The sequence below is a fragment of the Podarcis liolepis genome (genome assembly GCF_965112155.1).
Source record: "Podarcis liolepis genome assembly, chromosome: 8".
Lineage (NCBI taxonomy): Eukaryota > Metazoa > Chordata > Lepidosauria > Squamata > Lacertidae > Podarcis > Podarcis liolepis.
Window position 1 is genome coordinate 5,182,745 of NC_139560.1, and position 14,058 is coordinate 5,196,802.

Consider the following 14,058-nt stretch of genomic DNA (forward strand, 5'->3'; position numbering starts at 1 on the left):
GCATTCTGCTTTGTTTCGTGTGCTTGAAAAGAAATAAAACCCCATGTCTCCTTGGACATGGTCTGTTTCAGCTGGGGCAAAGACTGGTTTATCCTCCCACTCCGAAAGATAAGTTGCCGTTGAATCAGTGAGAAGGAATAATGCAAGGTCTAGGTATAATGTACAAGGAGAGATTATATAAAGGGATGCAAGTATAGCCTCGAGGACATTCCACCATGTTGTCGGTGGGGTGGGGGCTGAACCGCAATATCTTAAGTTGTGCGCTTCAACTTAATCGGATTCTGAGGGGGTGGAATTATTTAAGACAGCTGAAAATTGAGTACAGAGGGGCATATCAGATAGAGATTAGAGAAGTGAATATGTAAATGAAGAGGGGAGAGGTATGATAACTCTCCGAAGTTAATTATTTGGGAGATAACGGGATAATTCCCAAGGGCAGCTTTTGAGTCACTGGCATCAGGAAGTGTTCCTCATACATAGACTGCGTATTACAGAAAATCAAAAGGGTGGCCATACGATATCTTAATGGTTCAGAATCAGCTAGAAGAAGAAGAAGAAGAAGAGTTTGGATTTGATATCCCGCCTTTCACTCCCTTTAAGGAGTCTCAAAGCGGCTAACATTCTCCTTTCCCTTCCTCCCCCACAACAAACACTCTGTGAGGTGAGTGGGGCTGAGAGACTTCAAAGAAGTGTGACTGGCCCAAGGTCACCCAGCAGCTGCAGGTGGAGGAGCGGAGACGCGAACCCGGCTCACCAGATTACGAGACTACCGCTCTTAACCACTACACCACACTGGCCACACTACACCACGCAAGCTAGGGCTTGATCCAAGAGTCTTCTGCTTTATGTTATTCTGAGCCCTCTGTTGAGCTGCTGGAGAAGAAGGGAAAGGAAAGATGAGATCTGGCATCATCACCGTGCATTGGCTGTTCTTGAACAGGTCGGGCTATAAATGCCTCTTTGCCAAGGTTGGGTCTTTAGGAGGACATAAAGACTGTGCATTTCAGCAGTTCAACTAGATGACCTCATGGTCCCAACTCTACAGTTCTGTGATTCTCTGATTCCATTATTATGGCATCTCTCTCTCTCTCTCTCTCTCTTGCTTGTCAGCCTGTCCACTGATTATCATAGAATTTCAGAGTCAGAAGGGACCACGAGTCCAGGGGTCAAGAACCCTTTTCAGCCGTGGGCCAATCCACCATCCCTCAGACCATGTGGTGGGCCAGACTATTTTTTTGTTTTGTTTTGTTTTTTAAAATATTTATTGAAAGTTTTTAAGATATAAAAGAAAAAAAGAAAAGTAGACATACAAAATAAAAAAAACCAGTTAAAAACACACATTAATTTTCAATAACATAACTTCCATACACTTATTTCCTCGGACCTCCTTATACCTCCCTTCTTTGTATTCCAGTTCGATTTGTTAGTTCAGCAAATCCTTACCATTAAACTTTTACCCATTTGTGAAACCTTTTTTTTTTCCCATATCTCTTAAAGCATTACAGCTGGAAACTGCTTAGTTTCTATCCAACATCCTTCTAACATTCATTAATTTTACAATGTTTCTGTAAATAGTCTTTAAATTTCTTCCAGTCTTCTTTCACCAACTCTTCTCCCTGGTCTCGGATTCTGCCAGTCATTTCTGCCAATTCCATGTAGTCAATCACTGAAGGTGATTGACTATATTTTTTTTTTGGGGGGGGGAATGAATGAATTCCTATGCCCCACAAATAACCCAGAGATTCATTTTAAATAAAAGCACACATTCTACTTGTCAGGTGTGCGTGCAGGAGCCAGACCCTGGGACCAATAGGACTTTGCAGGACTGGGGCCTTCCTAAGTTTGTTCTGAAGAGGCAAGGTGCAGCCTCACAGGTGAGGCTGATTGGTAACTCACATCACCTGGTGGCAAGAGCTGGGAAGGGATATAAGGTCAGCGTTTCCCTTCGGCTCTTTGCCACAGCAACACACTTCCTGCCTTGCTGCGTTTGGCTTCTTGCTTCCTGATCCTTGAACCTCGGCTTCTTGACTCCCTGCTTCTTGATCCTCGGACCCTTGACTTCTTGATTCCTTGCTTCTTGATCCTCGTACCCCTGACTTCGTGACTCCTTGCTTTCTGACCCTCGGACCCTTGGCTTCTGGTGCAAAACAAATGAACCATGTCTAAAGGGATATATGAGAAAGTAGAAGCTGAGTTGGCAGTCTTAAATGTTGGGTAAGTTAAAATGGGCATAGGTGTTCAGTGACTTTGGCGGCTGAAGGATGATTACAACCTATGGGTGGCATTCAATAATGTGATAATTGACTGCATAATCCATTGAAATTAATGGACTCAAGTCAGCCATTATTGAAATATACATTGCTTCATTGACAATGTCTCTTCTAATTGGCTATGGGGTAAACCAACTATAGGGCGCGGGGGAAACTCGCATAAGTAATATAAACAATAAAATAGTTTCAGCAAGGCATGAAAATAAGCTTCTACAACCAAAATGTATACCAAAACAAACCAATTGAAAGAGTTGAAACCACAATTGAAGCAGGAGGTCAGGTAACTGTGTCTAAACAAGCTTTGTCTCCAAGTACCAATACTGATAGGGCCTAGGGGTGGATAAATCAGTTTCGGTTTCTTTCCATTTCTCATTTCTCATAAGTTTTTTCTTCAAAAGTCAGCATCAGTCTGAAAAGTTTATTTTAAAAAAACTTTCCATGAAAATTCATCAGCATTAGCATTTTAGAGCAAATTTCTCCAAATATAGAGAATTTTGAATGCAAATTCCTCTGATGAGCACATTTCCGCAAAGCAATTTCTCCTAATGTAACACATTTTATATCTTTATGCATTTCCCCAGTATACAGACTTTCGTTACAGATTGTTTGGCTGTACTTTGGTTCATACAGTGGTACCTCCAGTTGCGGATGGGATCCGTTCCAGAGCTCCGGTCGGATCCTGAGGTTTCCGCAACCGGAGGGAACACTTCTGCAAATGCACGCAGTGCGGTAGAGCGCTTCTGTGCATACTCGCGCGGCAAAACACTTCGGGTTTGCCACTTTCACAACCCAAAGTTTACGTTACCCGAGGGTAATGTAAGCCGAGGTGCTACTGTTTATTGTTTTGAAGAATCTGAATTGTGTAGGTTCACATTGAGATCCCAACCAAATCAATAGCAGACAGTTATGATGAAGCACAGATTCCCCACCCCCAAACCTAAAGGCTAATTTTGCAACAATTCTACTTCCAGCAATAAGTAAAACAAACACATTGTGGGTCGATAGCCCTATAAATAAAGCCTGTGTCATATTTCTGGTTTTGATTCCTTTTGATTCACTGCCTAGCAGACTTATTCTCCACCCTGTATTTCCCCCATTAAATATATTAAATCTTCTGGGTGAGTCAGGTGCTTGCTAACTGCAAATCAAACCTTTTCTTTTGAAGCTGATACCACATTTTAAGTGAAATAATAATTGAACAGCAATTGATAATTCATGACAGTTTAAGACAGCAATAATTACTTCCATTTCCCAGAACTCTCCTAAAATGAAAATGAATTTATCTGTGCTATTTCCCCAGTTTTAAATGACCCTGGTGGGAAAAGGGTAGGTGTGTGAGAAGACCCTCTTCAGAGCAAATTACTTCTATCTATTCCCATACCTTGCCTTTCACTTTCGAATTTTGCCTGGTTCCTTTTTCTTCTGCTCTGTAGACTTATGGCCTTCCAGGTGCCATGGGACTCTCAGCCTATAAAATCTGAGGATTCTTGCAGAGCAGGTGAGGTCCCCGTGGACTGGAGGTGAGTGTCAGGAGTTCAGCCTACACTCGAGTAGGACCCTGGCAGAGACACATACTTGACTGGCATGTTCCCTCCCTCCTGGTCGATTGTTTGGAAGCTTCATAAGATTTCTTCAGCCCAAACATCACAGCGACCGATGCCAACCAACACCAGCACACTTAGAGATCCACAGAGTCTTCGCAGCTTTGCATAACAAACCTCAGCAACTCAGCATTTTGCTTAATCTACTTTATTTACATATAAACACACACGGAGCACTGCAACATGGCTCCCTCTCTCTCTAGCATCAGACAGCAAAGAGAAAAAGAACAAAGGACAATAGTCCCACTTCACGGAACACAGTAACACAAACATCCTGTCTCCATCACTTCACACTCTGTGGAGTCAAAACATATACTGTCATGTGATAGACAAAAATCCCATGACTGCAATCATGGAGCAGGAATTCTAACAGTGAGAAGTTGGAGCAAGCTTCCTTTCTGCTACTCCAGAGTGTAGGACCCAAACCAATGGATTCAAAATTAAAGAAAGGAGATTCCGACTAAACATCAGGGATAACTTTCTGATGGTAACAGTTGTTCATCAGTAGAATAGACTCACTCCCAGGGTGATGGACCCTCCCTCACTTGAGATATTAAAACATAGATTGGAGAGCCATCTGTCAAGAGTTCTTTAGCTGTGGTGCCTGCATTGCAGGGATTTGACCACCAGAGATACCTTCCAATCATTCACTTATATGATTCTATGATTTCAACTCTCAGTAGCCTAACTAGCATAGGATTCTGCGTCCCACCACCATCCGGAGGGCCTCCGGTTCTCACACGACCTCTAGAGGGAATTGTATGTTTGGGAGTTTGCATGGCTATTGTATGTGAGAGAGAAGCAGGCAGGAATGTTGTTGTGCATGCTAAAAGCGACCGAGCGAGTGGGGAACAGAGTGAGGTCCAGGAGCTGCAGAATTCTTCTGGCACGCAGAACCCTAAGCAAAGTCAGTGCAAAATGTTGGAAACCATTCAAGGAGCTGCTACAGCTCCAGGCTGCAGTGATACTCCCTCTTGACCTCTTGCACCATCTTCTTAGCTTCAGTCAGTCAAGAGACCTCGCATGGTGCCTCTTCCAGTATTCAGTGCAAGCGATATCCAGTGACTTGTTTCCCCCTCTTTTTTAAAAGCAAGATTGTACAAGCCCACAATAAGCAGCCCTCTCCAACAGCCGTCGTCAATCAATGTGAGAGATGATCGCACTGGCTTCTCCAACTTCTCCTGTATTAGTTTGCACTCTATTTAGCCTCCGGCATGAATTAGATGATTCTCAAGTTCAAAGGAAGCTCCTGTGATGTTCAGAAAATCGTTGCCTTGTTGTTGCCTTCCCCCATGTCCTTCATCCGTTTGGTTGCGGGACTCTTTGTTCTCAGAAGCCACTCAAGAGGGAAGGAAGTTTTTGCTTTGCTAGATAAATGCTGAAGCCAATTTAATTTATTTGGAGAGTGGCTTTGCATGTGTGATTTGGGCTGAGTGCCAGTGCTAGCAAAGAAAAAAAAAGGGGAGTGAAAGACAGGGCTGGTTATTCTCCCTGTCCTGTAACACATATGAATCTAACACAACCGTTGTCCAACCCATTTTGCCTCTGACCCATCATGGTCATGCAATCTTGGGGAGATTGTGCTTGAGGGAATGTGCCACTCAGACTGAGAAAGGTCCCTGAAACCTGTGATAAATGTACCGAATTTTTTGCTCTATAACACGCACCTGACCATAACACGCACGTAGTTTTTAGAGGAGGAAAATCCGTAGGCATGCCACCCATAGGCATTCCCTCCATAACACGCACAGACATTTCCCCTTACTTTTTAGGAGGAAAAAAGTGAGTGTTATGGTGCAAAAAATACGGTACTTTGCCCCATGGGGAATTTTTCAGAACTGCTTAATAGAGAGGGTGAGCTAAGTATGGTTTGTTGGCATACAACCAAGGAAATGGGGGCAATTGGCAGGCCCCCAGCTGGCTCCAGTCCACCAGTCAGTGTGCCGGGCGATCTCCAGTCCTTGTTGCAGCATCTGCAACCCACAGCTTCAAAAGCTGGGGCACGCAACTCAGCAGAGATAACACACAAACCAAAGTGGCAGGAGAGATTGTGTAAGCATATTTACAAGCAGTTTATTCAGCATACATCAGGACAAAAGGAAAACATGTCTGCTCCCTTTCGTGTCCAAAGCAAGACGGCATAAGTAAAAGCTCTACACAAACGGAAGTTCCCAGCAATCTGTGCTGGAGTGTAAACAGACATGTGAAACCCAACAGTCTCATGCCTGTCCCTTAAGGTGGAACAGAATACCCCAACATGGTTTTCCTATTAGTAAATTCCATTTAGTTAGACTAAATGTGGAGGATCAGGAGGGATAATAGCCGTGATGGCTATGTTCTACCTTCCCAGCCAGAGGCAGTAAAGTTTCTGAATTCCAGTTGCTGGAAACCACAAGAGAGGAGCAGGCTGTTGTGCTCGCGTCCTGCTTGCAGATTTCACACAATTTTCTGGGTTTCCACTGCAATATCAGGATGCTGGTCTAGATGGGCCATTGGTCTGATCCAGCAGGCTGTTTCTTTGCTCTTCTTCCCTGTCTTCAGACGAATCCTGTTTCTCCCCCATATGAAGGGTTACTGTTGGTGTTCTACTCATCCTGAAAGTGCACAGCCCTCGTGAAAGCCCATGGGGCTGAATCCCAAGAGCTTGAGCACAGCTCGAGACAAGACATTTACAAGACAGGCAATTCACTCCTGCAATTCTTTTCCATGAGAGATTGTCAGGCTTGACCAGGAGGAATAAATCAGTGAGCAGCAGAATAGCTACAAGGCTTCCTGGCTCCTTTCCATCTGCGGCTTCTGGTCCTGAGCTTGACACACAGGACGACAATAAGTGACGATGGTTAAGTGTTGTTTCACAACGTGGCCTCGCCTGTATTAGGGAGTGCTGGAGCATGTTGCCAAATTATTTCACATTGGCTTCGGAACAGCTCCGCTGAGCCGCAGACTCCTCATAAGGCCAGCAAGCGACGTGAGGGAAGATGCTTTGAACAGAGAGAGAATGCATCTGGTGACACAGCTGTATATCTTGATTTCTTACGAGTGTCAAGCCAAGGAGCAGGTCTGATGGTCACCCCCAAGGGCCACTCTGGAAATAACAGCAGCACTCAGAAAGACTTAACAAATGCTCTTACGACTGTAGTCTTTAAGGCCCACCAGACTCTTGTGTAATGCACCCTGTGGAATCTTGAAATTTACCATTTAGGATTGCATTGATAAAATAAGTCAGGGATGAGGAACACACACCTGGTGGCCCTCCAGGTCTCTATATGGCCCTCAAAACTCTCCCCAGATCAAAACTCACCATTCCTGCTTTGCACCCTCCTTGAGAGCTTATTGCTGGCTGGGAACTTCTGTTGTATATAGCTTTTGCTATGCTGCTGTTTGCTTGGACACGAAGGGAAGCAGACATGTTTTTCCTTTGTTCCTGATGCTGAATAAACGCCTGTAAATATGCTTCCATATGCCTCTGTCCGCCACTTCCGTTGTGAAAAGTTATTCACTCTGCTGATTAGCGCGTACTCGGTCTCTGAAGGCTTCTGAGGCTCGAGTCACTGATAGATGCTGTTCCGAGAACCGGAGTTCGCCCTGCTGCTGCCGGCCTGTGGCTGGAGCCAGCTGGGGGCCTGCCAAATGCCCCCGTCTCCCCGGACGCATCCCAACACTGCCAACCTTTTCCTCCAGCCCCAACCACCAACGGGGTGTGGGCCTTAGAAGGAAGCGTAAAAGGGAATGCAGCCCACAAGCTGAAATATTAATCCCTTGTGTAAATATTCTGTTCCTTGCTTGCTGTCTCCAAAAAATGTTTCTCCAGTAGCGTACCAGCATGCAACACTTTTGTACCTGCTTTGAGCATACACAAGGTAAAGGTAAAGGGACCCCTGACCATTAGGTCCTGTCGTGTCCGACTCTGGGATTGCGGCACTCATCTCGCTTTACTGGCCGAGGGAGCCAGTGTACAGCTTCCGGGTCATGTGGCCAGCATGACTAAGCCGCTTCTGGCGAACCAGAGCAGCGCACGGAAACGCCGTTTACTTTCCTGCCAGAGTGGTACCTATTTATCTACTTGCACTTTGATGTGCTTTCGAACTGCTAGGTGGGCAGGAGCAGGGACCGAGCAATGGGAGCTCACCCCGTCACGGGGATTTGAACCGCTGACCTTCTGATCGGCAAGTCCTAGGGTCTGTGGTTTAACCCACAGTACCACCCGCATCCCTGAGCGTACACAAAGGGCAGCCTAAATTGAGGGATTCATCCATCACTAGATGTAACAGGCACCACCTCTGAGCAATTAGCACCCACCTGCTGAATCTCAAGACTTGAGCCTCGGGTGATGTGGCGACGCTAGTACTGTGGCATAAAGGGATGCCTAAACTGGGAGCATGACAAACCGCCATTTGGATGCCCCCTTTGAAATTTCCGTGCGCTAAAAGCACAAAAAAGGACTAAAACTCAAGGGTGTTCTCTTTTCGTGGCAATGCGTGTTGCTCTGACATTTCTGACCCCTGCTTTATAGTCCGCATTTCCATCATTGGTGTTTCATTTTCTATTTCGGAGCGGGGAAAAGGTGCTATATTTAGCTGTACCCATTACCTGCTGCAGATGCCTTTGGAGCTACTGTTTGTCCACCCTGTGCAATTTGAACCAGCCTGCCCTGTCTCAGCGACCTGATGAGATTTTAATCTCTGTGATCTTCAGAGTTCAATGTGCCCCGTTCACCCTCATGACGCCGATAGTGGAACCAGAGGATGGCATTATATTTGTGGACAATTAATTTACCTAGGGAGGCAAGTAGGAGACAGTGATCTGTAGACGGCTCCGTCTATTGTGAGAAACAGTGTACTATTTTTTTGTTGTTTGGTTTGGTTTCCTGCTTTCAAATATGAATTACAAAGTCCCAGAGGCTTCTGCCATCTGGACTAATGAAGTGGGAAGCCTCCCGTGCTCAGCAAAAGGAAAGTGGGAAAGTGGTTTTGAGAGCCAAGCTGATGTTTCTGTCTGCTCTCAGGAGAAACACCTTCCTCTGCTGTTTGCTTTATGCGCAGATCATTTCCCACTTCTAGAGTTTATTAGTCATTCTGTTGGCGTCTTCTCCTTCCTTAAATATGCCTGTTTGTGTTTGGTGAGGGTCTGCCTTCTTCGTGTGTGTGTGTGTGTGTGTGTGTGTGTGTGTGTGTGTGCTGGAGAGGAAGATGGTGTGTGTTTATGTATTTTTCTAGACTATGTACCACCATCAGATGTAGCATCCAACCCACAGCTCCATGCACTCGTGGAAAAATGATTCAGGCTCTTGGCATTGTGTGGTGGGGAAATTATGGGCTGCACCACTTCTGGGCTGCACCACATCAGACATGAGGTGGTTGTGTCCTATTGGGAAGACCCAGTTCTCTGAGTGCATGTTCTGGAAGTTGGGCAATAGGGGCAGTACAGGATTCCTTTTGGTGTACCGACCTCCCTGCTGCACCAAGGATTCCCTGCCCGAGCTGCTTCAGGTCGTGGTGGATGTTCTCCTGGAGACACCTAGTTTGGTTGTCCTAGCAGATTTTAACATCCATGCCGACACGACCTTACAAGGGGCCGCTCGGGACTTCGTGGAAAGCATGGCCTCCATGGGGCTGTCCCTGAATAAGTTTGGCCCAACTCATAGTGGACATGCCTTAGACCTGGTGTTCACCTCCAGTGATGTGGGTGATCTGACACTAAGTAAAAGTGAAACAAAAGAAGTGCCATGGTCAGATCACTTCCTGGTGCAACTGGACTTCTCTGTGACCCATCCCCTCTGCAGGGAGGTGGGACCAATTCGGATAGTCCGCCCCGCCACTTAATGGATCCAAATAGTTTCCAGAGAGTGATAGGGGATGCTTTATCCCAGGTTTATGGCCTTTCAGCTGATTCTCTGGCGGCCCGCTGGAATGCGGAGTTAACCAGGGCTTTCGATTGTCTGGCTCCGAAGCGTCAAGGTTTTGCTTCCTGGAGTCACACAGCTGGAACAGCTTCCAGTGAAATCTCTTGAGATCTCTCCAGAAGCCACTGTCGAGCAGAGGTGGGGCACCTATGGGCCCCACAGAATTCTGCCACCCAAGGCCACTGCTTCATTCTGCCTCATGGGAGGGCCGGCCCTGATATGCAATTGCTCAAAGTGGAAATAGGTCAGTTGTAACCCAATACCAATCTTTTGGGCTCTTTTTGTCATGATAGGAGCATGCGTAGGATCTCTTAATCTGTATGTTCCTGTTGTAGCCAAATAGCCAAGTTGTACGGGTGCGCTTTGGATGTGCTGTTGACCTTAAGCTCTCTGGGGAAGGGGTTTCAAATTACATCAAAGGAGATTCAAGCTCAACATCAGGAAGAACTTCCAGTTGGCAAGAGCTGCTTGGCAGTGGAACGGACTCCCTCAGGCGGTTGTAGACTTCCTTTATTGGAGGTGTTTCAACAGAGGTTGGATCTCAACCATGGATGCTTTGGTTGAGATTACTCCACTGTAGGGGGGTTGGAATACATTTCCCTTGGGGATCCTTCCAACCCTTCACTTCTATGTTTCTGTGATTCTAAACAAAGCTCCTTCACAAAGAAGACCTCAGGCATGTGGCCAACAGAGGATTGCCCTTGGGTTGGGAAAAAGAAAGGAAAGTTTCTCAGCCCCCGATTTAAAAGTTATCCCCCTCTTCCTCCCCCAGGATTCTGCAGACCCCTTTGAAACTGTTAATATTGTTGTTGTTGTTTAGTCGTTTAGTCACGTCCGACTCTTCATGACCCCATGGACCAGAGCAAGCCAGGCACTTCTGCCTTCCACTGTCTCCCGCAGTTTGGTCAAACTCATGCTGGTAGCTTCGAGAACACAGTCCAACCATCTTGTCCTCTGTCGTCCCCTTCTCCTTGTGCCCTCCATCTTTCCCAACATCAGGGTCTTTTCCAGGGAGTCTTCTCTTCTCATGAGGTGGCCAAAGTCTTGGAGCCTCAGCTTCAGGATCTGTCCTTCCAGTGAGCACTCAGGGCTGATTTCCTTCAGAATGGATAGGTTTGATCTTCTTACAGTCCATGGGACTCTCAAGAGTCTCCTCCAGCACCAGAATTCAAAAGCATCAATTCTTCGGCGTTCAGCCTTCTTTATGGTCCAGCTCTCACTAATATTAGCATAAATAATTAAAGGTTTATTGTATTTAATGACAAAGAGAACGGATAATATTTGTGAGACATTATCCCTAGCCTTTGTTCCGTCCCCCCCCCCTTCCTCTTCTCTTTTTCTTGGTTTTTGTTTCTTGGATTTGTTCAGTGGCTCAATCGTGTGTGTGTGTGTGTGTGTGTGTGTGTGTGTGTGTGTGTTCCTTCAGTAATTCACAATGACTCTTTCCGGCTTTATTACAAATTAATGAGATTCTTACTGCATTACATAATTAAGTACTGTGGTATTCACAGTCACATAATGAACTCTCTCCCCCAAAAGAGCATAGATCCACTTGGCACCTCTGATGAATTCATCACGGGAGACAGCTTAGCATTCCAAGCAGCGGGGCTGCGATTACTCAAACGCCACAGGTTCTAATCCCAGAAGGAGCAAACTTGCAAATGAGCTGGTACCGTGGAATTGAATATTCAAGGGAGCCGTTCTCGAGGGAGCATTGGATAACTGAGCTGGGAAGAGAGCACATCTGGGTGTGTGTCTGCAAAGCCAGTTCATCAGGGACCAGGGTAGTCTAGTGAATCCCACTTAAACCATGACCCAAAGATGGCTTGGACGTCACTTTGAGTGCATGCAAAGTGAGATGTGGCGTTCCAAATGATCATGTAAGAACAGAGGAACATGTTCTGCTCATGAGTCCTCCAGAGCCTAGAGCACGCTGCTTCTTGCTCAGGTGGAACAACTATTTGATATTTAAATGAAAATGATTTTTGATAAGATCAGGATAAAAATCTCAAGTATTGTTCCTTAGTTTGCAGAAAATGCTGATATTCTTTATTCTTTTCAGAGTGATATGCTGGATGTAAACCAGATCATCAAGGACCTGGCCTCTATGGTATATGAGCAGGGTGACACAATAGGTAGGTATCATTGTAGCATAATGCTGTTGGTTTTTTGCTTGTTTAAATCTAGGATTCTTCTTCTTCCTTGGCGATCACTTGTAACCGAGTAAAATTGTCTTCCATAAACACGGTTTTAACAATGTGTCCGTAAGTGACTGTGGAGGCCAATTCTGGATCCACACGTCCTTCCAGAGTGGGGGCACAGGTTTCTGGGCAGGAGTTGATCACAGTGTGGATTTGCCAGGCATGCCTTCCTCTTAGCAAATTTCTCCCTTGTGTGCTGAGTTCAAGCGTCTTCAAAGCCCCATGACACCTTTGGTAAAGGCTGTTCTCCAACTGGAGCGCTTGTAGGCCAATGTTTCCCAGTTGTCAGTGTTTATACTACATTTTTTTTAGACTTGCCTTGAGAGAGTCTTTAAACCTCTTTTGTTGACCACTGGCATTACACTTTCCATTTTTATTTTTATTAATTTTTTTTAAAATGATATTTATTAAAAGTTTAACAATTACAGAAAAAAGAAAAAAAGAAAACAACACAAAATTTAACAAGACATACATTACAATACATAAAAAGGAAACCATAAAAAACAATACAACAATATAACAAAAAAGAACAATAACACTAAAAATCCAATATTCCATATCTTTATCTTTCATTTACTTGTTTCATCGACCTCCTCACACCTCCCTTTTTGTATTCTTGTTCAATTAATTGTTTCAGCAAATCCTTTCCATCTTTCTCAATTTTTGTTCTATAATTTATCTTAACAGTCTAACCTATTTATTAACTCAGCAAATCCTTTCCATCTTTAACTGTATTCTGTCATTAAATTACCTTGATTTATTTTAACCTTATCTTACCATAAAAAGCTTTAAAACTTAAAACTTAATACTTATTTATACATAACTCCTTATATCATTTCTACTAAAGCCAAGTAGTTTCATTCCAACATTTTTCCTAACACTCATTAATTTTACACTAATTCTCAAAATGAATTTTTAAAAAGTTTCTTCCAATCTTCATCTAACGTCTCTTCTTCCTGGTCTCGGATTATGTCAGTCCTTTCTATCCATTCCATCTAGTCCATCAACCTGGTGATCTTCTGTCCGAGGCTCTTTTCCATGTCCCTTCTGCAGATCTTCTTCTTGTTTATACCTGCACTTTACTTTGTCTTTTGCTGATCTTATTCTTAATTTCCTTCCTTTCTCATTGAGGAGTAGGTCTCGGGGAGACTCCAACCTAACCATGTCTCCATCCCCCCTCAGCAGGTCAGCCCATTCTCCACAGTCAGCACTGTAATCCAAAAAGTATTTATAGGCATGTTTCAAAGTCCCTCCAAAGTTAAGAACCCCCACAACTCCAGACTCCCCCTGACCCAAAACCATATCCCAAAAGCCGAGACATCCCTGCATAGGGGGGTCCATCCAACTTCCCATCTCCAAACCAAACAGTACTCCATCTCTCCAAATCTGACTTTCTCCAGATTCAGTCGTCAAAGACAGCAGCTTATGTTCCGACAATGCCTCAGGTCTCTCCATTTGTGTTACTTGAGGTTCAACAACAACCTCCTCCATTATCTTCTGCACTTGCCATGTCAAAGCAGATTCCTGGGTTGGTTCCTGAGTGGTTTCTATTTTAGTATTCACTGTTTGTCCAAAATTACTGACTGTAACAGTCATCAAATCCATCTTCTCATGCAGCTGCTCCAACAAAGCACTTGTCTTGCAAAAAGCAAGCACCAAAACTTCTTCTAAGCACATTCTTATCCAAGGTCAAAGTCTGATCTCACGATCCTTAATCTCCACAGCTGTGGAATTCCCCAGATCGACTCCAGCAACAGTTTAACAAGCTCCCTCTAGAGGAGACAATTTCTATTTGTATCCATCTTTTGGAAGCAGGTCCAGCAAGGAGGGGAAAAATTACTTTCGTTTCTCTTTTTTAACTATCTGTCAAAAGACGTTTCATTCACAGTCGATGAACTTCCCCAAAACGTCTGTCTCTGACACCCCGTTCCCAGGTTCAAGATGGTAGAAATTTATCTTTCTTTACTCTCTCTCCTGCAGGTTTAAACAATCTAAGATCCCCCCCCCTTCTCCTGCTTCCAAGAGGGGTTTTGGTAATTTTAACTGAAGGAAATTTAGTCCTTTATATACGACTTTCCAGACTT

The 14,058-nt window shown here is 44.7% G+C and overlaps 1 protein-coding gene across 1 annotated transcript in view; it reads left to right on the top strand.

The window, feature by feature from the left end:
* The window catches only part of TSNARE1 (t-SNARE domain containing 1), a 401,022-nt gene that overhangs the window by 287,783 nt on the left and 99,181 nt on the right, over positions 1-14,058 (top strand). The window contains exon 9 of the mRNA XM_083517030.1: positions 11,836-11,908. Within this exon, the coding sequence (XP_083373156.1) occupies positions 11,836-11,908 (73 nt within the window). The remainder of the gene's footprint in view (positions 1-11,835; positions 11,909-14,058) is intronic.